This window comes from Miniopterus natalensis, chromosome 12 (genome assembly GCF_054644295.1).
Source record: "Miniopterus natalensis isolate mMinNat1 chromosome 12, mMinNat1.hap1, whole genome shotgun sequence".
NCBI lineage: Eukaryota > Metazoa > Chordata > Mammalia > Chiroptera > Miniopteridae > Miniopterus > Miniopterus natalensis.
Window position 1 is genome coordinate 10,143,735 of NC_142092.1, and position 25,431 is coordinate 10,169,165.

Consider the following 25,431-nt stretch of genomic DNA (forward strand, 5'->3'; position numbering starts at 1 on the left):
ATCCGTAAGGACTGTGTGTTGTTGTTTCTGTCTGTCTGTCTGTCTCTCAGGAAATTTCTTTGGCCCTGGGCAGTGTGGCTCAGTTAGTTGGAGCACTGCCCCGTACACCAGTAGGTGGTGGGTTCAATTCCTGGTCAAGGACACGTACCTCAGTTGCAGGCTCCATCCCCAGCCCCGGTCTGGGCGAGTGCAGGAGGCAACCAGTCTCTCTCTCTCTCCAATCTCTCTCTCTCTCCAATCTCTCTCTCTCTCCAATCTCTCTCTCTCTCTTTCTCTCTCCCTTCCACTCTCTCTGAAAAGCAATGGAAAAAATATCCTCAGGTAAGGATAAAAAAAAAAAAAAGAAATCACGGCCTCCTCCGACTCTGGGTACTGCCTTATGCCCCCTAAATACGGGTGTCCCTGGGGGCAACAGGACAGGCTGCCCCTGTACTCTCCACACTCACCTTGGATCAGCTCGGCTACCAGATGGGTCCCTGTGCCTCCATGCTCATGACTCCAAAGCATCTGGAAGGCGGGCCTGAGGGAAGGACACGATGGCCAGGGAACAACCAGCCAGAGAGAGAAGGTGCCTTGGCCTCAACCACACCCCCAGTTTAAAAAACACAAAGTTTAAAGGGCTGCACCCAAGCAGTGGAAACAGCATCTCACCTCCTCAGCCACCCTTTCCACTGCATACCTGGGGAGTCAACCCTGTGTCACGAGCACTCTGGCTGTGAGTATAGTCTTTCCTATAAGTCACTGGATGTCCTGACCCCCAGATAATATCAGGGATACCTGATCAAGGCTGGGACCCTAGGTGGTCACTTGGCTCTCTCGGTTCCCAGCACCAAGCAGCAACAGTGAGCCAATATGGGTGACTATGCTGTCAACTTAGCTTTTATTACTTGCAGGTTTAATCCAAACTGCAAACACATCACGCACAAGGACTGGGGGTTAATGAACCGAAAGTCCAGGAGTTTCAAATGTCCTTTGGTCCTGGCTATTCGTAGACTGGCGGTTACTGGTCACTCGGAGTCATAGAAGCCTTGGTGTCCAGGGTCCATGTCTTGCAAGGAAGACTGCTGAACGAGCTCGAGGTAGCAAGGCCGCCCTCAGCAGAATCAACAGCCACCACGCCAGACACTGGAGCTGACAGCGCAGCCCACTTGCAGGAGGACTAATAGCAAGTGTCACTGTTCTTAGTCTCACTTTTGTCTTCTCATAGAGGTGTCTCTCTTCATCTGTACTTGTTAGATTAGCTTGTGGTCTTTGAGATCAAGCCCTGAAGTCCAAATCAAAATATCTGGCAATGTCCCTGAAGGTGCTCGGTCTTCATTATCACTTGCACCTTTGGGTTGCCTCTGTTTGGCTGGCAGAGCAGGACTTGGCTGTTGGCCCAAACTCATATGGGTTCAGATGATAAAGTTCAAACTCAGGTTGGAGTTAGTTATGCTAACTCTGCTCTCCGCCTTCCACCCCCTGATTCCCGAGGTGTTTACAATAAGGGAATCATTCTGAAATATCATTTCAAAATAACCATTTTTTCATTATGGTAAACAGAAAAATTATGTATCACACTCTTTTCAAAATACAAGGGGTACCACCAACCCATAGTACATTCTTTTGAATGAAAGGTTTCATAGTATTTGTACATAATATATTTAAGTTCAATAAGGTATTCAAAAATTACAACATCACACCATTTATAAGCATACACAATAGCTAATGTTCCAGGTGAGACAGGGCTTTTCCCCAATAGAATGATATAATGAGACTGACTAATGCTTAGGGCTAGATATGGAATTCCAGGGGCATTATATACCAATTATCTCCAGCAAGTGGTAGGACTTTAGTTCCTTCCCAAATTTTCCATGTTTTTCCATGTTTTTCTAGGTGCCCATAGGAAAATAAAACCCCCTCATATAGCCCAGCCGAGCGTGGCTAAGCAGATCTCCTAGGATCCAGGAGATCGCGGTTCAATTCCCAGTCAGGGCACATGCCCCGGTTGGAGGCTGGACCCCTGGTCGGGAGTGTGCAGGAGGCAGCCGATCAATGACTCTCTCATCATTGATATTTCTATCTCTCTCTCCCTCCTTTTCCCTGAAATCAATAAAGATATATTTTAAAAAATTGCCTCACCTATGTGGTTGAGCGGCAGCCTGTCGGTTGACTGTTACGGTGTGTTTGCTCCCTACGTTACAGTGTTGAGCCAAAGCGTGGTCTCATCTGGACACAGCGTCGAGAGGATCCACACACTCTGAGTCATTCTCATCATGTGGGTAACATGCTTACGCCCCTACTAAGAATTAAATTTATGGCCGGGTTCCCTATGTCCCTTTGCATGTACAATGTTTGGGCAAAAACCTCCCAGAGTCAACACACAAATGCAAACAAACAAAATGTTATATAACAGACTATTTGGTAGATTTCCTTGAACCACAGTTCCCTAAGCGTAAGAATTTAATAGTACATATTATCAAACATACTCGTATGTAAACTGGGGTTGGGATAACTGGGGTAAGCTATCAAAGATTCTTGGTCTTCTTTGGAGAGTAACTGTAATTCACATAAACTTTCATTGGTGCATGAAGATTGTTCAAAATCATCTAGTATGATGTGTCTTTTTGAAGAGAATGCTAATAATGTTGGGCTTTTTCTGAAAACAAGCATCTTGAAATAACTGCTGCCAAGACCTGTTATTTATTGGAGATTTGGTTACATGCTATTGTGAATCTGTTTTTTTTTACTTCTGCTCTCAGTACTAAGAGATTTGTCTCTAAAATATCTTGTCTTTCTGTTATGCCTTGGACGGTTGAATTTAGAACTTTAAAATAATCTTGATACTGTTCCATAATATGTCTAATGTCTGAGAGTGGAGGTAGTACATTTCCAATTTTATTTTGGATATCTTTAAAATGTAGGTTAGATTTTTGTTGATCAAAAAGGTTGAGTTCTAATGTATGCTATTTCTCCTTCTTGTACTCCTGACCATAACAAATTGGTTAACAATCCTGTAGCTAGTAATCCAATTCCTAATTGCAATAATAGTCTTTGTTTATATTTAGTATTTAGAGGCATGGATAGTGCTACAGGAGTACTGTATTTGTCTTTGTCAATTGTGGCACAATCTGGCAGGAAGTAACTAGGTGTGAACTGTTGTTTAGTGAATGGTATGTGATATTTTATAATTTTAGGTTTACACAATATTCTTACTGGATGTCGCCTGCGAGATTGTAAGTTTAATTGTTGTGTAAGTATTGGTTTGAGTCTCAACAGACCTCTGGCCCATGCTGGTTCCCACTGTTCTGTTTTTAGGCAGTGGGTGCTATTAAAGCATCCTCTGAATTATACATGGTCCAGGGCTGTTGTCCTCCAATGTAACAACTTGGGAATGTCACAGGTTTAATAAATATCAGTAATTCAGTATAAATACTATTTTCTACAAGTGGTTTGTGTGCAACCATGTGTCTTTTGTAAACTGTTCTGCAAAAGGCTGAATCACGTCAAATGAATAAGGTTGGAATCCTGTGTCAACCTGTTCTAAATCAGAGATTCTGGGGCTCAGCGTTAGCCACCATGTGGCTGGTTTGTCTTGCATGGCTGCTGCCATATAGTTAAATTGAAAGAAAACACCTGAATTTATTTTTTCACAAAAAGCAAGATTCAAACCTCTATGTGTATAGGACATGTTGTTATGATTTATATGTATAAATATAGGTTTGTCCTTTGATGTTATATCTTTGTTCTATTTTGATGTTATCGGACACCTTGGTGTCTTTATCAAACACATGTGAAATGTGTAATTCTAAATTTGGAACCCCTTTCATAGGGGTTGTTAAGGCTATGAAAAATACTCCTCTTATCCCATTTCTATAAGCCTGATCAGCGTTTCCTAACATAAAACCTGCTATTCCTAATGATAGTGTCACCACTACCACATAAACTCCTAGCCAGGAAAATACCTCACCCCTCTTGGGGGCGAGAGGTGTTCAATCTTATGTGCTGTAAGTCTCCCTTTCCTCCTCTTGTCCAATAGGTGTTTCCCTCTCCATTGGCTATTGTTTCCTGCTGGGACAGAGAGCCCATATGAGCTTTTGTGGTGACCTTAGAAGACTAGGATTTTGTCCTAAATATCTGTGTGGTGTTTCTCTCCCTGGCCTTTCTCTTTAAGTAGAATAGAGCCCAATCTAATATCTCTTGCCAGCCTTTGGCTGAGCCAATTAACTTTGATTCCTTTTTTAGCAATCCATTAAATCTTTCAATATTACCTGCTGAGGTGGGGTTGTAGGGTAAATGAAAATTCCACTGTATGTCTAATTGTTCTGTCAAGTTTTTTATTCTAGCTGTTGTGAAATGGGAGCCTTGATCACTCTCTATTATTCATGGGGCCCCATAGTGGCTGCACCATCCTGCTAACGCTCTTACGGTTGTTCTGGCATGTGCATTCATGCCCAGAGCCATACCTATTCCTGTGTGTATATCTACCATTGTGCATGCGTGTTTCTGTTGAAATCCTGCCCATTGGTCCTATGAAGTCAATCTACAGGACAAAATTAAATATATCCCGCCTTAAGTGTCCAAATTGCTCACTAAAAATTTTGCATTTCTCACGTTCTTGTATGGCCTTTCTTACCCTGTGCCAAGACATTTGGAGATTTCTTCTTGTGTACCATGTGTACAGAGATGTGTCCCTGGGTATCCTAACGCTGTGTGTGACTTTCTTATGGCATCTCCACTAGGCTCTCCATAGTCCGTCCTCTTACTAGAGGATACAGTACACAATCCTGTAATTTTGCAGTATTTTAGTTTGTCTTTTAGGCCTGTTCCTTTCAGGTATATTCGTCTTAACTTTTTCCTTTTTACTCCCTTCTGGTTTTATCTCGCCTCTTGGTGACTTATCTGCTACGTATTAAATATAGTTTCAGCTTCAGAATCTTTCTGATGTGCCAATACGTGGGCCATGGACATATGGGTTTTATATTTTGCTTTTGCCAGCTCTTGCCAATATTCATGTCACCATACATTTTTGCCGTTTATCTGAAAATTAGTCTTGTCCCATTTCTGTGACCAGATTGCTAATTCCATTTGCCACCACCCAAGAGTTAGTAAAAAGACACTTTTGCTTTTGACTTTCTGCCAATGAATGCCTTACTGCCAATACTGTTGCGATGAGGCCTGCACGCTGCACGTTGTTAGGCTTACCAGTGCATCGGGGGTTCTGACTCTCCCTGGGCCTGAAGGCCGCTGCTGTCCACGGAGTCTGTCCACTTAACAGTGTGTGAGGACCCATCTGTGAACCAGGGACTGGGCAGAGCATTAGACCAGGAGGGGCCCCCTTTCCCTTTTGGGTTCGGATGTGCTTCTCCCTCGGAAATATTTCCGGCAAGCCTATCTCTCTCTGCTTGGTGGTGTAGTTCCTCTCTGAGGAAGCTGGGCTGTCCCTTGGCTGTGGTATCTCGATTCTTTGTACCACTTCCATGTAAGGACCTCTGGTTCAGACATGTTCCTGCTACTTCTTCAGGACTAGGCTTTGATGAAGCCAGGGCCAGAATAGCTGACCTTAATACAACTGGCAAATTGTCAGTTAATGGTTCTGTTATCTTTTAGGCTTCAAATAGTAGCCAAACTATTTTTTTCTAAATTTGTATACCTGGAGGGGGCATACAGAAGGCGTCTGGTCCAGACCGCACTGTTTTAAATAATTTATCTTGAGGACTTCTTGTCTATAGAGCCCATGATCTGAAGTCATTAGAATAGACTAAATCTATTCTTGATTGATCTCCAGGCCTTGGGCAATTTAGTTTTTTTAAATGACTACTGTATTCTTTCAAGAGGTTAAATGCCTGTTGTTTTTCTGTCCATTCAAAATCTGAGGCTTTTCCTGTTACATCACAGAGAGGTCTAAGGATCATACCAAAGTATGGAATATGTTGTCTCCAGTACCTGAACATGCCTATAAGATGTTGTGCTTCTGTATTGTGACGTTGAAAATGTAGAAGATCTAGTGAAAATCCCCAAGAGTTTCTTACAGGTAAGTTTCCTGAGAGGGAACAGCCGCGTGCCCTGCCCCAGGGGACCTTGTGAAAGCCGCCTGACGTCTATAAGCAGTGCTGTGGGGGTCGGGTGTGGATCGGCCTTAAACCCAGATTCTCACCTTCCCCCCCCCCCCCCCCCCGGTCTCTCCAGCACCTCCTAAAAGGGGAGAGACACTTCAGGGATCTGTTTCTGCATAAAAACATACTAAGCAGAGTAATGATTTTCACTTACCCAGTGACCTGCCTCTTCACAGATGTTGACTGGTAATAACCAAAACCCAAATGCTGGCGATTAGTGACATTTCTTTCCTTTGTATGTGTAATAAAAGCACTCCAAATAGCTGCTTATTGTAGGAAAATGCTAATACATGTCCAAGGTGAAGCCCGTGTGTGCACCGGTGCGCATTCCCGCCCCTGGGACAGCCAGATGCAGTGTCGCGCTGCAGGCCACACAGGCCTGGCCCGGCAGCTTCCGAGAAGGCACTGGGCAGCCTTGTGAAACTCAGCTGTGCTCAGCAGACCTTACCGCCTGGGCTGGGAGAAATAAACTGGTTAACTAACGCTACGTTTAATAGCTTTATTCTTTTTTAAAGTACACTTTGGGGGGTGTAGAGAATTACTGACTCTATTATGTTAAAGTCCTTGCTTAGCGAAAGATCGGCGTCATTAGACCTTCGCCACACATCCTTTCTTGGGCTCACCCTGTGCGCTCTGCTCCATTCCTCTAGGAGCCCACACGCGGCATCAGAACGGAAGGGAAGAGCTGGAGGGGAGCTGTAGAAACACGATTGCTAATAGCGTGTTCCTGTGTTTTCTCCTAAAGGAGGCAGATGTCACCCTCATAGTGATCGGACAGTCATCCCCCCGTCACATTGAGGTAAATGCACAACCAACTGAGAACTACCCAGTTTCACTAACACATAAAGTCACATGGTTTGAACCACTGAGTGTAGGTTTTATCTACTGAAATTCAGTTAGACTACAATTACTTTTCTCTCATTTCTTCTTATAAAAATCCCAAATATTCTCTTTTTGTAGCCTTTCTGCAGACTGACTGGGTATTGCCATGAAATCGATGTTGATCCTGAGAGAGAAATTTATAGAAGATTGGGAATGAAAAGAGGTGAAGAAGTTACCTCTTCAGGTAACACATGACATGTCTCCAGTAGAAAACACTGGTGATGTATTTTTACAGTTGAATCTATACACATAGAGGAACACATGGTAAGTTCATGAGTCAGACTGTTCTTCATGATTCTACTAAGTGGTCCAGATACACCAGAGGCTCCAAGATTCGTTTCTGGGGTGTGATGACGTGGAGAGCTGTCAAGTACTAAGTGAAGTAAAAAGCAGGTTGCAGGGCAGTGTTTTCAGTATGAGTCCAGTTTTGTAAAAGCAAAAACCATTCCATAAACAAAGCTCTGTATTGTGATTGTGTGTCTGTGTCTGTGTGTCATGAAAAAGGTTTGTTTGTTTTTAAAATATATCTTTATTGACTTCAGAGAGAGGAACGGAGGGGGGAGAGAGAGAAACATCAATGATGAGAGAGTCATTGATCGGCTGCCTCCTGCACGGCCCCTCTGGGGACTGAGCCCACAACCCAGGTATGTGCCCTGACCGGGAATTGAACCTCGACTTTCTGCATCATAGGTCGATGCTCAACCACTGAGCCACACCAGCTGAGCATGAAAAGGGTTTTAAAAGACATTGCAGTGCTAACCCCAAGGAATGGAAGTGAGAGAAATGGTTTTTATGTTTTTAAATGAGTACATTTTACTTCTGTGATTAAAAGAAAAATAATTGCACAGCTAATATATTTTTATACCTCATCTTCATGACTTGGAATACTCTGTTCTTTAATTGATGAAATCGTACTTTTCATTTGAAGCTCAACTCAAAGGAGCTCTTAATAGCTCTTCAAGCAGAAGCAATTGCTTCCCTCACTGTATTTTAACAGCTCTTTGTACTTCATTATAAACTTAGCTGTTACGTGTAAAGTGGCTGGGAGAGTGGTTAGTTGAAGAGTTTGATATTCTGTCTACCTTCGTGTGGTCCACATTCCCTGCCCTTAGCACTTTCTTTGTAATCAATAGATTTACTAAGCTTTAGGTGAACTGTTAATGTGTTTTAGGAAGGAACTTGGCTTCTGAAATGCCAAGTAAGAGAACTCAACGCGAACTTAAAACATTCATTCTCAGCAAATGTTACTGAGCTCTGGTTCATGGCAACCACTGTGCTGGATGCTCCAGGAGGATGGTGATAAATGAAGAACACAGACCCTGCCATCCCGAAACTCATGATCTGCTCTGAGGGACAGAAGCAAGCAGCTAATTACATTCCAGTTTAAAGATCTGTAATAGAGGAAAGCATGTTCTAGGAATACCTGTGCCAGAAATACAAGGGGAGAGAGTACCTGGGAAGGCTTCTCAGAGGAGGCGTTGTCGAAGCTCACTCTTAAAGGAGTTAGCTGAGTGATATGAGGCTGGAGAAGGGTGCTGCTGACAGAAAGCACATGAAAAATCATATAGACTTTTGAAAAAACTTGATTCTTGGAGAAGTACAGGTCCCTGCATCTGGCCAGAGTCTAAGAGCCAGTTTGGGAATTGGTGAGCCAAGGGACAGGTTGTGGCCAATTCATGCCGAGCATGGGGTGACATGCCAAGGAGTTTGGATTTGTTCTGGGGGCAGTGAGGGGGCCTTACAAGTATCAGAAGTGGACAAGTTATGACAGTCACGTATCCTGGGTGGAGGAGGAATTGGAACCCACCAACAGAGCCAGTGATATTTGTGACAAGGTTGTGGCAATAGGCTGGAGAGAAATGACAGGGCCTGAAGTTCTAGAGGTGGATGGATAGGAGGTGATGGATTGCGGAGCTAGTTATGAGATAGAGTTGACATGATCCATTTACTGGGGTTTTTAAAGAAAGCCACTTAAACTTTACTAACAGTATTGGGGAGCCAGCATAAACACAGAGTTCGCTCTTTCTCTCCTTAGTGGAGGAAACTTCAACAGCACCAGCTGTGGACCTCACCCTTTGCGTGACAGATTTCCTGTGCTGTAACAGAGTCTCAGCAACAGGCAGCTCTGAGGCAGCAAATCATCGAAATAAGAAGTTAAAAGTAAGTCATAAAAGACAGAGAGAGGAGAGAAATAAGTTACAAGGATAAAGTGACTGGGTTTCTTCAGGCCAAGGGGGTGGAAGTGAAATATCAGCCAGAGTGAGAAAGGAAATGGACACACTGAGCCCAGGGAAGGTGGTCAGGCAGCTGCAGTGGCTACAGCTAAGCCCCGAAGGCTAAGAGCATAACATGCTCGAAGGTTCTTTCTTTTACTTTTCAAAAGGGGTGCATCTGTTCGGGTGCCCTGCCTCCAAGCAGCCATTCGGGGACACGATATGGAAGGGCCATCTTGTGGCTCTGCCATCTTCAGCCCAAGGCTTCCCAGAGTGTAGAAAGAACATGGAGTCACTTGTGGCACGTTGTTGGGGCTGGGGAAGCGGCACACACCCCTTCCCTCGCTGGCTGGAACAGTGACATGGCACAGCAAACTGCCAGGAAGACTGGGGATGCAGTTAGCTGTGGGCCCAGAAAGAAGAAAGAGGTTTTGACCAGCACATAACAGTCTGTGCCACAATGTCTCTTGGAAAGGAGGGTAGCTACCTATTTATAGGTTAGACACTAAACAATGTATAAATGGGGAATTAAAAAGGAAAGCACTGCCAGTTTGAGAAGTCTATAGCGGATAGTTTTCTGTGGCAGAAAGTGACCTAGGTCTGTCATCACATTTTCCATTAAAGCAGAAGTCATCGCCCTGGCCAGTTAGGCCGGTTGCTCAGTTGGTTAGATGATCATCCTGATAAGCCAAGTTGCATGTTCCATCTCTGGTCAGAGCACATACGAAAATCAACCAATGGCCCTGGGTGGTGTGGCTTCGTTGGTAGGGCATTGTCTTGTGCACCAAAGGGTTGTGTGTTCAATTCCCAGTCAAGGCACATGCCCGGGGTGCTGGCTTGATTCCCCATACAGGGCATGCCAATCAATGGTTTACTCTCACAATGTTTCTCTCTCTTCCTCTCTCTCTAAAAATCAATAAAAAATCTTAAAAAATGGAATTAAAAAAAGAGAATCAACCAATGAAGGCATATATAAGTAGAACAACAAACCGATGTTTCTCTTCCTCCCTCTCTCTCTAAAATCAATCAATAAATAAACAAAACAAAAAAAAATCCTTAACCAGGGACAATTTAGCCCCCCAAGGGACATTTGACTTTGTCTAGAGACATTTTTAGTTGCCACAATTTGGTGCTTGCTATGGCATCTAGTGGGCGCAGAGGGCAAGGATGCTGCTAAACACCCTACACTGCACAGGACAAAGAATTATCTCGTCTAAAACATCAGCAGTGAAAGGCTGAGAAACCATTCTGGGCAGGGAAGAAAGACAAGTCAAAAGTTAAGATGACACACAAGAAAGAGAAGTACTAACATTGTCTTTTTAATATCTAATCGAATATAAAATGATAACATCTAAAACACTTTCTAATATTTCAGGACCGAGCCCCCATATAAAGTCAAATACACTCTCAGGAAGCATTTGGAGCCTGTGGCGGGCAGTGACGGGCCCTCCTTTTGACTTTCAAGGAGATCCAGGTCAGCAGGGCGGCACCCTCATCTTAGGGCCAGGTAAGCGTCAGGGCCCAGGCCGTCCCGAGGCCACCTGCTTTCCTCATAGAGTAAAGAACCGGTGAAAAAGGGCAGCTTGACACTGTACCATCAGGATGCTGTGCTTCCTTAGGGGCACCTTTTGTTTTCAAAGCTTGTGTGTATTTTGACGTCTGCCTTTTGGATGTAATGTGCCCATCATTTATGCCCAGGTGTTTGGATCGGAAAGTCAGAGGTGCTTTGGTGAACTGTATATGGCTGGAACACTTGAAAAAGTTCACTGGAAGCCCTGGTGAGGGGGCTCAGCTGGTTGGAGCATCGGCCTGTGCACCAAAGGGTTGCTGTTAGATTCCCGGTCAAACCACATACCCAGGTTTCGGGTTCGATCCCTGGTCTGGGCGTGCATGGGAGGCGACTGAGTTTCTCACAACAATGTTTCTCTCCCTCCCTCTCTCTCTCCCCCACCCTCTCTCTCTCTAATCAATAAAAACATATCCTTGGGTGAAGACTTTTTTTAAAAAGTTCAGTGGTGGTGAACATTCCCAAATAGGAGAAAGCCATCAAGCACTTTTTGGGGGTCAGTAGATGAGTCAATCTAGTTATTTGTATCTAACAAAACTAGGACACTTGCTCAGTGTCAGAAAGCAAGTCGGCCCAGGGACAGCTCATTCAGCAACAATTACTAAAAGCCACATGCTTTAACTAGCTTTATTGGCCGGTTTCAGTTCGGAGCACCTGAAATTCCTTCGGCTCCACGCAGCTAAACGGTTGAGTGTTGAATCTCTACCATGTTCAAGCCCTGCAGTCAGGGACAAACAGCCATACACGACAGTGCCAAAAAACACATCACTACGTTGTAAACGGTTTTTCTTCGTTTTTCTTCCCCTTTAAAATTGTCCACGTTAGTGTAGCTTCCAAGAGTTATAAAATTTACATTACTTTAATAAATTCCAGATAGCAAAAAGGAATTTAGAAAGAGGATTTTGACCAAGCGTCTGACTTTTGGGCTTTTGCATCTGGGACACTGCAGCTGGCTAACGCCTGTTATTAACCTCCCTTTCCCTCTCATGAATTTACACGTTCGAGAGGCCCCAAGCAGCCGTGTGGTGTGGAGACGAGCACTGTGCCTTGGCCCAGAGTTACATGGAGCCGCACTTCTCGCTGGCTCCTTTCCACCCTCCGAGCCGCTCGGCGTTCTTCCAGTCCCTCCTCCCCACGTCTAGCCATCACCGGGCCTCTCCCTCAGCTGAGCAAGGAGGAAGCGCCCAGGGAGAGTGGCATTTGCGTCCCAAGCTGGGGACATACGAAATAAGGAGATTTCGATACTGCCTACTGGAAAAGATGTAGCTCCTCTAAGGAAAAAGCTAGGTGTACTTATTTATACAAACCTATATCATGGTTAACCTAGTATTTCATTTTGCCTGATTTGTATTATTTGATAATAAGCCAGTTTATGATATTAAACCTATAGTGTTGACTGTAGAGAGCAGATAAATACAATGCAGAAAACATGCCTCTAACAATGTTTCCATAATTTAATGTTTTAAGTTAAAATTCTGATCTTGAGCCCAAGAATCCAAGTAAACAGATTATGACTTGTTTCTGTTTGAGAAGATAAAAGGATTGTGGGCATGTAAATGTATCCTCATTGTCTTAATGTCCTTCTTTACTCAGCCTATATGGTCTATAGCTATAATGCAGATAGCCTTTGTTTAAAGTTTTTTATTGAGGGTGGGTGGAGTTGGACAAAGGGAGGGGTAAGGGGAACACCTGCAATAATGTCAACATTAAAAATTGTTAATAAATAAAAAATAACTTAAAATAATACAAATGTATTTGCAAAGTGAAAAGAAAAAAGATTTCTTATTGACTTTTAGAGCGAGAAAGGGAGAGGGGGAGAGAGCAACATCAATAACATTGATCTGAGAGTGAAACATCAATGGCTGCCTCCTGCACGCCCCCTACTGGGGATTGAGCCTGAAACCCGGGCATGTGCCCTGGCTGGGAATTATATGGGCAGCCTTTGGGGCATGGACAATGCCGAACCAACTGAGCCACACCAGCCAGGGTGCAGACAGCCTATTAAATCCGTATTTGGGAGTGAATTTTTTTAAGCGAGTGATTTATTCTATTATTACATTTAAGAAACAGATGTGATTTTCCAGCTTGATATCTATGTTAGTTCCATTTTCTGCCTATCTGTTTGAAAGGACATTTTATTTAATTACATTGAATAAAACCTAAGACGTTATAATTTAAGAATCTTTCCCCTTGCATCGCATAAAACATTAAGTATCACTCTTATTTAACCATATCCTTGTCATGCTTTATTACCTTAATTAAAAATTACTATGGCCTTACACATACAATATAATGTACTCTGGGTAATTAATTTTTCCCTTTGGACTAATTATAGGTTGAAGAGCTTCCTTGATTCTAGTAAGCCATAAACCTAATAGATGATAACATATGCCAACCTCTGCCTTTTATTCCTGTTGTCTTCTAGGTCACTACATCCATTTCATACACCGGGACAGGAATAGGTTGGATCAGAAACCCATCAACTCTGTTTTACAGCTTGTAGGAGTTCAGCAGGTGGACTTCGCAGGCAGGCCTTCCATTATCCATGTGTGACAGCACAGACTCTGTCACTTCCAGATGGCCCTCGAGACAGGGTGTGAAACGTCAGAGTGCAGTGTCCTTGTGCGTGTCTAAGTCAGACGCTGAGGAGTCCTGAGGACTTCGAGACATGCACCAGCTGAATTGCATGCTGGGAAGTATCAACTGTCAAAAATGTGATGTATGTTTATAATGTTATGGCTTTTAAAGTATTAAAATAAAATTTTAGTTTTACAAAAAAAAAACTTTAAAAGCCATAACATTATAAATGCCATTCTTTATCTCATATCTGGTATATCCATTCAATGAAAGGGTTTTTTTGGCCATGAAAATCTTAAATTCTTATGAACATATAAGGGGAAGGTTAAGCAACTCAAAACCATTTTATCCAGTGGACAAAGTAAAAAGATATTAAATTCTGATTTATGATTATTATATTAAACAATATAATCACGTTTTTATATGTGTGTTTATATTTTTACATGCTTAGAAAAAAAGACAAAAAATAAACACACGAGAGTCTTATTTAGAATCTATTCTTATTGTTAATTCTCACCTAAGGATATTTTCCACGGCCTTTTTAGATAGAGTCGGGGGGAGGGCGGGGGAGAGAGAGAGAAACATCGATGTGAAGAGAGACACAGATCATTTGGTTGCCTCCCTCGTGTGCCCTGACCAGGGCCAGGCAGCGAGCCTGCACCCCAGGTACGTGCCCTTGACTGGGAATCAAACCCGACACCCTCCGGTGCTCAGGCTGACACCCTAACCACGGAGCACCACCCGCCAGGGCAACATACTGGAACCTTCTTTGTAGGTATCTCTGTGTGGTAGGATTTATTTTCTTTTTCACACTTTTCAATATCTCCCAACTGTTGTCTAGTGAGCATTATTAATTTTTTTGGCCAGGAAAAGGTCCTTAAAAATCACATGAAGAATATATTCCTACCCAACAAGCTCTAGCTCCACAAAGGTGCCATTATATAGGCTGCAAGGCCACATATTTCTATCCTAATTGCTCTACTCAGAGGAAATGGGCAAACCACACCTTTCACGTAGTCTGTTCAAAGCAGCTTGTCACCGCTCATCCACTGTCCATTTCAGTAGGACTTCCGGGGGGCGGTGGGGGGAGTGAGCATTGGTCCATAAGTTTATGGACACTCAGGTTATTTCACTATGAATCACCCATTCACATCCGTTGCCAATTTTCCACTGGGTTGCCTTTTAGTTACTGATTTGTAAATCTGCATATATTCTGGATGCTAATCGTGTGTCAGCTGCTTGCCTTGCACACATCTTCACTCAAGTCTACAGCTTGTCTTCTCACTTTGGTTGTAATGTTTTGGTATTTGCCAGGTTTTGATTTTAATATTGTCAAATCTTCCTTTATGATTTATGGGGTATTTTTGTTTTGTGTGAGAACTCTCTCTGTAAAAATGTTGTTCTGTGTTTCTTTTTAAAGTTGTACACTGTTCGTCCCCGTTTGGTCTTGAATGCATATGAGACTCACTGTGTGTGCTCCGAGAGAGGGATTTAATTTTGTCCACAGTGAGCCCTGGCCTGGAATACTTACTGAGTAGTCCACTGCTCGTTATTACTCATAGCAAAAGCCATGCCATTAAATTCAGCTTCCTACATACGAGTGGAGACCTCAGAAACCATGCCTCAGGATTTTTTTGAGGGGGAGGAGAAAAATATATTTTAGATATTTAAGACACATATTTAAAATATGGTGGGCATGCTTTTTCTCGTTGTTATTGTTAATCCTCACCCAAGGATATTTTTTCAGTGATTTCTTAGAGAGAGTAGAAGGGGGCGAAGACAGAGAAACATCGACGTGGGAGAGACGTGTCGGTTGGTTGCCTCCCACGCGTGGCCCCGACCCCGCAACCACAGCAGGCGCCTTGCCTGGAACCACACCTGACTCTTGGTGCACAGGCCGAGGCTCTAACCACTGAACCAAACTGGCCTGGGGGGGGGGGTGACAGTAATGGCCACCTGAAAACTGGAGGACAGCTCTGTAAAGAAGCAACATCAGCTGCTTCACAGTCCACAGTTATTTAAGAAGAGTGTCCCAGTGATGATTAGGACGTGGGGTTGCGGAAGGTACATTGACCTCGCTCTGTGAGTAATGATTCCGCATTAGGGCAGCGTTCTGCTAAGTTACTTTCACTCACTTTCAGTTCCAAGTTTTCTTGTGCTCACCTGAGAAGTGGAGTGGTAGCTATTCATGTACTGGCTCTGTTAGCACAACACTGGGAACAGTTAGAGGATGTCAGTTTTATATCAGATGCTTCAAACAGAAAATCAGGTAAACTCGTTCCTAACACAGGAATTTAAAAAGATTTCTTTCAGCCGGTTTACAAAATCAAAGCAAACCTTTGGAAATTCATTCTCTCAAAGGCAAAAACATCTGACTTTTTAAAATTTAAAAAACAAAACATTAACACTCATCAGACAAAGTAGAAATTGTGATGGATGTTAACAACTAGAACTGAATGATGAAGACAATACTAGTGAAATTCTTCAAAAATAATACTCTAATGTAAATTTATACCCTAAACACTCATACTGGAAAAGAACGGAGGAGTGAAAATGAATGGACTAAGTGTTCAACTTTAAGAAGTTATAAAAGCAGCAAAGTAACCTTTATAAAAATGAAAAGAGGAGAAAAATAAGAGTTGCATTGATTAAATAGAAAACAAAAAAGTATTATGGAGTTCAACAGGTTAAAATCTGATAACAAAGTAGACAAACTTGTGCAAAATTGAGGAAAAAGGAGATATGGCACAAATATTAGAAATAAAAAGGGACAAAACTGCAGACATAGCAGAAAAAAATATAACATTCTGAATAACAATTCGAATAAACTTGCAAATTTAGAGAAAATAAATATATTTTATTTAAAAAGTAACTTTTCAAAAGTCTCAAGAAAGAGAATACTATATAGCCTTAGAACCATTTAAAAACTAAGTCACCAGTTGATAATCCACATTCTCCACCCACAAAGTAAATACCAGGTCAAGAGAATTTTACAAGTGAATTCTACCAAGTTTCCAAGGAATAAATACTTTCAAACTTTCTGAGGATAGAAAATGAGGCTAATTTTACTTGTTATTTAACCAGACTAGGATAATGTAAGAAAAGGTATTATAGGCTAGACTCTTTTTTTTTTTTTTTTTTTAAATATATCTTTATTGATTTCAGAGAAAGGAGAGGGAGAGGGAGAGAGAGAAACATCAGTGATGAGAGAGTCATTGATCTGCTGCCTCCTGCATGCCCCTGACTGGGGATCGAGCCCGCAGCCTACCTTCAGCCCCATCCAGCGATCTGCTTTAATAAGAAGAAACAGAAAGAGAGAGAAACATAGGTACATATGGCAAAAAATAAGTACATATCAATAGTAACCCTAGGTGTAAATGGATTAAATGCTCTAATAGAAAGGCATAGGATAACTGAATGAATGAGAAAACATGACCCATATATGTGCTGTCTACAAGGGACCCACCTCAGAACAGAAGATTCAAACTGGGTGAGAATAAAGGTATGGAAAAAAAAATTCTATGCAAATGGAAATGAAAAAACAATCTGGGGTAGTATTACTTATATTTGCAAAAATAGACTTTAAAACAAAGACCATCACAGGATCAAAGAAAGTCATTATCTAATATTGAAGGGATCAATCCAACAAGATATAACACTTTAAAATATATATGAACCCCATATAGGAGTATCTAAATGTATTAAAAAACAACAACTCTTGGTGGACTTTAAGGGAGGGATCGACAGCAATACAGTCATAGTAGGGGACTTTAACATCCCAATGACAACAATGGAAAAATCTTCCAGACAAAAAAAAATCAACAAGGAAAGAGCAACCTGAAATGACACACAAGAACACATGGATTTAATTGATATTTAGAGAACATGTCATCCCAAAGCAGCAGAATATGCATTCTTTTCAAGTGCACATGGAACATTCTCAACGATAGACCACATGTTAGGACACAAAATAAGTCTTACAAATTCAAGAAAACTGAAATCATGTCAAGCATCTCAGATCACAATGGCATCAAACTAGAAATCAATTATAATTTAAAAAAACTCCAAAACATTCAAACAAATGGAGGCTAAATAGCATGTTATTAAACAATGAATGCCTTACCAATAAGGTCAAGGAAGAAATAGAAAATTCCCTGGGACAGATGGAGATGAACACACAACCCAAAGTCTATGCAAGACAGAGAAAGCAGTCCTGAGAGGAAGTTCATGCATTACAGGCCTACCACAAGAGGAAAGAAAAGTCTCAAGTAAATAATCTAATGCTACACCAAAAGTAACTAGGAGAACAACAACAAACAGAGTCTAGAGTAAGTAGAAGGAAGGAAATATAAAAATCATAGTGGAAATAAATGACAGTCTAAAAAAAATACGAAAGATCAATGAAACAAAGAGTTGGTCCTTTGGAAAGATAAACAAGGTTGATAAAACTTTAACCAGACTCATGATGAAAAAAGGAGAGAGGACCAAATAAATAAAATCAGGAATGAAAGAGAAGTAACAACTCACTCCACAGAAATATAAGGATTATAAGAAAATACTATGAGCAACTCTATGCCAACAAATTGGACAACCTGGGCAAAATCGACAAATTCCTAGTAGCATACATTTTCCCAAAACTGAATACAGAAGAATCAGAAAAACCCAAATAGACTGATAACAACGAATAAAATTGAAGCAGTGATCAAAAAACTCCCAACAAACAAAAGTCCTGGACCTGATGGTTTCACAGGCAAATTTTACCAAACATTCAAAAAAAACCTAACCCCTATCTTCCTCAAACTAGTCCACAAAAGTCAAGAGGAGGGAAGACTTCCAACTCTTTCTATGAGGCCAGCATTATCCTAATTCTAAAACCAGATAAAGACAAGACAAAGAAAGTAAATCATAGGCTAATATACCTGGTGAATGTAGATGCTAAAATTCTCAACAAAATATTAGCAAATGGGATCCAGCAATATATTAAAAAAGATCATACAACATGACCAAGAGGGATTTAGTCCAGGGATGCAAGGCTGGTACAATATTCGCAAATCAATAAATGTGATACATCACATAAACAAATTGAAAGACAAAAATCACGTGATCATATCTGTACATGAAGAAAAAGCATTTGATAAAATCTGGCACCCATTTATGATAAAAACTCTCAGCAAAGTGGGAATAGAGGAAACATAGTTCAAGATAGTAAAGGCCATATATGACACACCTACAGCCAACATCATCCTCAATGAGGAAAAACTACAAGCCTTACCCTTAAGATCAGGAACAAGACAGGGTTGTCTGCTTTCACCACTTTTATTCTACATAGTACTGTAAGTCCTAGCCACAGCAATTAGACAAGAGGTGGAAATAAACGGCATAAAATGGGAAAGGACGAAATAAAACTGTCATTAGTCACACATGACATAATATTGTACCTAGAAAACCCTAAAGAATCCACCAAAACACTACTAGATCTAATAAATGAATGTGGCAAAGTAGCAGTATACATAATTAATATTCAGAAGTCGGCGGCATTTTTATACACCAATAACATACTATCAGAAAGAGAAATTAAGAAAAAAAAACCAAACATTTACTATTGCAAAAAAACCATAAAGTGCTTAGGAATAAACTTAAAGAAGGAGGTAAAAAACCTGTACTCGGAAAACTATAGGATATTGAAGAAAGAAAATGAGGAAGATACAAATCAGTGGAAGCATATATTGTGTTCATGGATTGCAGGAATTAACATCATTAAAATGTCTATACTACTCAAAGCAATCTACAGATTCAATGCAATTCCTATTGAGCAAAAAAGAAAAAGAGGGAGAGAGAACTCCTGGACATGGAGAACAGTGTGGTGATTGTGAGGGGTGGGGTTGCTTGTAGGTGGAAGAGGACAGACGGGATAAAAAGTGATGAAAACATAAAATAAAAATTTAAAAACAATGTAATATCACAAAAACATTTATTTCACAGGTGTAGAAAAATTTTCCAACAATTTATATGGTACCAAAAAAGACCCGAATAGCCTCAGCAGTCTTGAGAAAGAAGAACAGAGCTGGACGTATTACATCACCAGATGTCAAACTACACTGTACCGCACTGGAATCCAAGTGACCTGGAGCTGACACAAGAACAGGCACACAGATCAACGAACAGAACCGAGAGCCGAGAAATCAGCCACTGTCATGGACAACTGCAGTCTGGCAGAGTAGGCGAGAGCATAGGATGGAGAAAAGGCAGCCTCTTCAATAAGCTGTGCTGGGAAAACGGGACAGGAACATGCAAAAAATGAAACTACCACCACCAACTTACAGCTTACACACAAATAAACTCAAAATGGGTAAAGAACTTAAATGTAAGTTATGAAACCATAAAAATCTTAGAAAACATAAGCAGTAAAATCTCAGACATTCCTTGTAGCAATATTTTTGCTGATATATCTCCTAGGGCAAGGGAAACAAAGGAGAAAATAAAAAAATCATTAAAATAAAGAGGCTCTGCACCACAAAAAATACCATAAACAAAATGAAAAGGGATTCCACTGTATGGGAGAACATATTTGCCAATGATACACCTGATAAGGGATTAATTTCCAAAATATATAAAGAACTGATACAACTCAAAACCAGGAAGACAAACAATCCAATTAAAAGTGGACAAAGCACTTGAATAGACACTTCTCCAAAGAGGAGATACAGATGGCCAAGACACATGAAAAAATGCCCAACGTCACTAATCATCAGAGAGGCAAGTTAAAACGACAGCAAGGTATCACCTGTCACCCACCAGAACTGCCATCAATAAATCAACAAGTACTGGCAAGGATGAGGAGAACAGGGGACCCCAGTGGTGGGAATGCAGACTGCTGCAGCCACTGTGGAAAACAGTATGGAGTTGCCTTAAAAAACTAAAAATGGAGCTGCCTTTTGACCCAGGGATCTCCTTCTGGGAATATATCCTAAGAATCGTGAAACACCAATTAGGAAGAATACACTCACCCCTGTGCTCATAGCCGCGTTATTTACAATAGCTAAGATCTTGAAACGGCCCAAGTGCCCATCAGCAGATGATGGACATAGAAGCTGTGGGACATTTACACCATGAAATACCTCATGGCTGGGAAAAAGAAGGAATTCTCAGACTTTTCGACAACATGCGTGGACCTGGAGATTATTATGCTGAGTGAAACAAGCCAGTGAGAGAAAGAAAAATCCATATGATTTCACTAATATGTGGAATCTAATGAACAAAATTACTGACAAACAAAATAGAACCAGAGGCATGGATGCATGGGACAGACTGACAAATGTCAAGGTGGGGGGACTGAATAAAAGAAGGTGAAGAGATGCCCTGGCTGGTTTGGCTCAGTGGTTAGAGGGTCGACCTGCAGACTGAAGGGCCCCAGGTTTGATTCAGGCCAAGGGCCTTTACCTCGGTTGCAGGCTGGACTCCGGCCCCTGGTCAGGGCCCTGCGGGAGGCAATCAATTGACCTGTGTCTCCCAGTGATGTTTCTCCACCGCACTGCCCCTTGCACTCTCTGAAAAGCAAAAAACAAAAATATCCTTGGGTGAAGATAAACTAAGAAGAGATTACCAAAGAACATACATGCATAGGCCATGGGCACCGACAACACCGTGGCCAAAGCCGGGGGGCGAAGGGAGGCAAAATGGGGGGCACCTGTAACAGTGCCAACAGCACCAAAAATAATTAAAATAAAATAAAATGAAACAATGGGCAGGCCTGTCTCTGGGGTGGAGGTTTCCCAAGAGGAGTGACAGCCTCAGCCCCACACCACGCTCCCAGCCCAGGGTTCCTGTGAGTGGGAAGGGAAGTCCCCACAACTTCCGACTATCAACCCAGGAAGAGGGGGGCTGAGTGAGACAAAGGGCCCCTCCTCCCCAAGAGCCCCCCGCAGACTCACCTGCTGACGGACCCACCACCCTGCGCCCCAGCACTGAGGCGCAGCTTGAAGAGCACCAGAGACACGGAGAAACCCTGACAGACCTTTTGTGTGGGCGCTGAACCCACAGAGCGGGGTACACTTTAATGGGGCTCTGTTGCTTACTGAGCCCACTCTTTGGGTGTGTCATTTGAGGTGGTAATTTGGTGGTGCCCTGTTTTGGTCCAGAGCTGATAGCTCATGGGTTGGTTTTGGGGCCTCTTGGGAGGAGCTCTAACGCAGGCCCAGCTCAGCCCCTGCTTGTGCCTGGCCATGGGGCAAACTGGTATGAGCTACGAAATGACCTGTGGCTGGTAGGTGCCTCTGCTGGGCTTGGAAGCTCCACTGAGAGGCTATGCTTCAAACCAAGGCCAACTGCCACTAGCGCAGGGCTGGGGGCCACTTAGTACAGGGCCCTCTGGGCCCATCCACTGCTTGTTTCAGGTTTGTGGCTCTTTCAGAAAATGTAGGGCAGTCCACAGCGTGGGCTGAGGCCAGCTGCTTGTGAGTAACAGCTGCTGAAAGAGGTCTGGCCTATGGGTCAGTTGGGTGGGGGGAGCTCAGGGAATCACCTAAGCGGGGGTGGGGGGGGGTTGATGAAGAAGCAGATTTGGTGCCCACCTGCGCATACAGGCTGTGTTGAGGGAGGGCTCTGCAAAGGGACAATGGCACCTGCCAGCACTTTAGCCCAGGACAGAGCTGTACCTCCCGCCCTCACCCTGAAGCTAGACAGTTGGGTTCCTCCTTGTATATACCTGGTGCTCTCTGAGCTGCTGCTCCAGCACTGGAGCTCAGAAGGAGTTAGTTCATCAGCAAGTAGGTGTGTCCACAAGCCTCTTAAGAAGACTATCTGGGACCCCAGCAGCCCTCTGTGTCACCCAGGCAGAGTCCCCTCTCATTTTCACAGGCAGGTGTTATAGGGACTCCTCTTCCCTGTACTGGTGGTCTAGGCTAAGGAGCCTGGTGTGGGGCTGGGACCCCTAACTCCTCAGGAGAAACCAAGGGGAGATATCCCTCCCGATTCTTAACCACCACACGTGGCTGTGGGACCAGTCCTTTTTCCTCTCCGCCCATCCTATCAGTCTGACATGGCTTCTTTATATCCTTACTTATAGGTGTTCTGTTCAGCTAGTCTTCAGTTGCTTCTCAAGGGTGCTTGTTCAATAATTTAGTTGTAATTTTGATATGGTCTTTGTATCCTGCAACTTTACTGAATTCATTTATTTATTCTAATCTTTTTGATTTTTTGGTGGAGTCTTTACAATTTTGTGTTATTCAAGGTGCTCTGTGGATGTGATTAAACATGGATGCCCATCTTATATAAGGGATAAAACTTTCACATTTCAATCAACTTTTGCACTGCTGAAAATAGCTCATACTGAGAAAATTTTATTGTGGCTTATGTCAAACACAATTAGAAATGACTAAAAGGAAACAAAGCTGTAATTTGGGTAACTGCTATGCTAGAACATTTATTCTACCCAATGCAGGCACACTTTTTTTTTACTGCGTTTTGCTTTATTGGGCTCTGCAGATACTGTGTGCTTATTGTTTGTTTGTTTGTTTATTTTTTACAAATTGAAGTTTTGTGGCAACCCTGCCACAAAGTGTGTGTAAGTCTTTCAGTGCATTTTTCCAACAGGCTCCGATGATAGCATTTTTAGCAATAAGTATTTTTAAATTAAAATATGTACATTGTTCAGACGTAATGCAATTGCACCCTTAACAGGCTACAGCATAGAGTGAACACGACTTTTCTATGCACCTGGAAGCTGAAAACGCCGTGCGACTTGCCTCACTGTGACACTCAGTCTGTTGCCGTGTTCCCGAACCGAGCCCGCAGCATCTCCGAGGTGAGCCTGTGACGGGCACTGGAGGGAGACTCACAGGGCAAGTGCTCCCGTCGGCGCCTCACTGGCTGTGCGAGAGCAGTTGTCCCTTTACCTTCATTACAGGGGGCGATGGGGGAAATGGAACGCAGTGGCCAAGCATGTTATTGAGAACATCACGGGAGATGATGCCATGGAGCCAAGTGCTTTAGTATTAACTAAAGAGTGCGTGCGGTGGAAGGTTGGAAACGCGGCGTAAAGAGTCATATTTACATCAGGATTTTCCTGTTAGTGCTCTAGTTAATAATGCAGTCTACTGAGTTAGGCCTAATCAATCATGAGTTTTCAGCTAGTCCAACCTGAGATGTGAAAAGAAAGAAAAAGAGTGGGGATAGCTCTGGCCGGTCGCTCAGTGGTTAGAGTGTCGGCCAGGGGACTGAAGGGTCCTGGGTTTGATTTGGGTCCAGGGCATGTACCTCTATTGGAGGTTTGATCCCCGGCCCGGGTGTCTGGGGGAAGCAACAAGTCCATGTGTCTCTCTCACATCCATGGTTCTCTCTTCCTCTCTCCCTTCCACGCTCTCTGCAAAGCAATGGAAAAAATATCCCCGGGTGAGAATTAAAAAAACACACAAAGATTGGGGATTAAATTACACAGAAAAGCCAAACAACAACCAACCAACCAAACAACTGCTCTGAGCATTTTAACACAACCTAACTTGCAATCCTTTTATGCCTTAAGAAAAATTTGTTCTGAAAGCCTCACCAAAAGTACACTACACTCATGAAAAGTAAGTTAAAAAGAGCTTTCTTGCAAGTGGCTCTAATTAGTGCCCTCTCAGAACTTAAGAACACAGCTTGGTGTTTACCCCACACCACCCACAATCTTGCCTCCTCTCAACACTGCTGTTCTTTATGGAAAGCCCATGAAGCCTCCCTTGCTCCAGAGTTAATAACAATTCCTCTAGGCAGGGTTTCCTCCAGCACGGGGAATTAAACAGCTTTACTGTCACTCAAAGAAGTCATTCTCAGATAAACTAAGAAGTTGCTCGAGAGAGAAAAATTACATTTCATCATCATTAGATCCTTTGAACAGTATCCACATGTGATAACCTTTCTACTGATACTTTTACTCTAGGGAGGAAAAGGAAAGAAATTACGTGTGAGCGTTTGAGCTCTATTTGACTTCCACCATCAGAATACTTGTCTCCTCTGAAACTCCCAACTCGATTCACTAAGATCGACTCACACACAAAAATGAATTTAATGGATACCTAATTCTCCATTCATTTTTTCCTTTATCAGCATTTTGATTAGAAAGCCAGTATGACTCAGTAAGAAACGGAAAAGTGCTTAAAATCAGGCTTTATATATAACAACTTATTGTTTCATTTAAAAAAAAATTATACAGCTTTGATTTCAAGGGATCGAACGTGGAGGCCACTGGCTGCAGCCCCCCTCAGCACATCAGAGCTTCCTCTGGGCAGGGCAGGATGAAGCGAGGTCTGTCCGTCCCTCCTCCACCAGGGCATTTCGTGACGTCTCCGTGTGGTGGGCGCTGGACGCTGGATTCACCGTTTCCATTCCACTCTCCTTCTGGCCCCAGTGGTGGAAGCTACGGCTGAAACTACGTCTTCGTGTAAATTGAGGTGATGGGATTTGGAAGGTGACAGTGAGACAAGGTCCTCCGTCTCCCCCATTCAGCTCTTTCCACCAGGAAGCAAAGTCTTGGAAATGTTAGGTTTTCTTTCCAGTTCTCCAGTATCCCTTCTCCACCCGGAGAGATGAGAGGCTATTAGAGCAGCTGCAGCACCTCCTCTCAATTCTGGCTTCCTTCCCCTGCATCACGGCTCCCGGGTGTGTCTTGAAATCTCACTACAGGAGGTAATGAAGGCAGAAGCTCTGCTAGGCAGTCAGTTCTGTCTTATTCTGGGTGGGATGGTGCAACAGTTTGAAGGCCTTAAAATACAGAAAACTAAAGAATTCTCGTATAACATAAATAACACAGGAATCATCTTTCCACTGGAAACTTTGTTGTTATTGGGTTGAAACTTCAAAAAGCTTGTTAGGTGAACATGGCATAAGAGGAAAATTGGATAGGGCTTTTGCACATATTACTCAGAAATGTGTTTAATAGAACCCCATCCACACTGTAATAGAGAAGTGATGTCTACATAATCTGAATCTTCCATAACAGTGTTCATTTAAAACAGTAAGTATTGAATTTTCAGTTACAAAATATGATTAAAACTACAGAGTACATATTTCCAGTGAATGAAATACAGAATTTCCATCCACTTATGAGACATGAAAATCAAGT

The 25,431-nt window shown here is 42.6% G+C and overlaps 1 protein-coding gene across 2 annotated transcripts in view; it reads left to right on the forward strand.

The window, feature by feature from the left end:
• LOC107529881 (peroxiredoxin like 2C) overlaps window positions 1-13,492 on the forward strand; it is a 79,308-nt gene extending 65,816 nt beyond the window's left edge. The window contains exons 2-6 of one of the 2 annotated variants that reach the window (XM_087822624.1): window positions 5,878-6,013; window positions 6,746-6,894; window positions 7,056-7,161; window positions 10,566-10,697; window positions 13,183-13,492. In XM_087822624.1, the coding sequence (XP_087678750.1) occupies window positions 7,131-7,161; window positions 10,566-10,697; window positions 13,183-13,310 (291 nt within the window). In that variant the 5' untranslated portion in view covers window positions 5,878-6,013; window positions 6,746-6,894; window positions 7,056-7,130 and the 3' untranslated portion in view covers window positions 13,311-13,492. The remainder of the gene's footprint in view (window positions 1-5,877; window positions 6,014-6,745; window positions 6,895-7,055; window positions 7,162-10,565; window positions 10,698-13,182) is intronic. The other variant, XM_087822625.1, reaches the window with a different exon arrangement.
• Window positions 13,493-25,431: the final 11,939 nt, after the last annotated feature.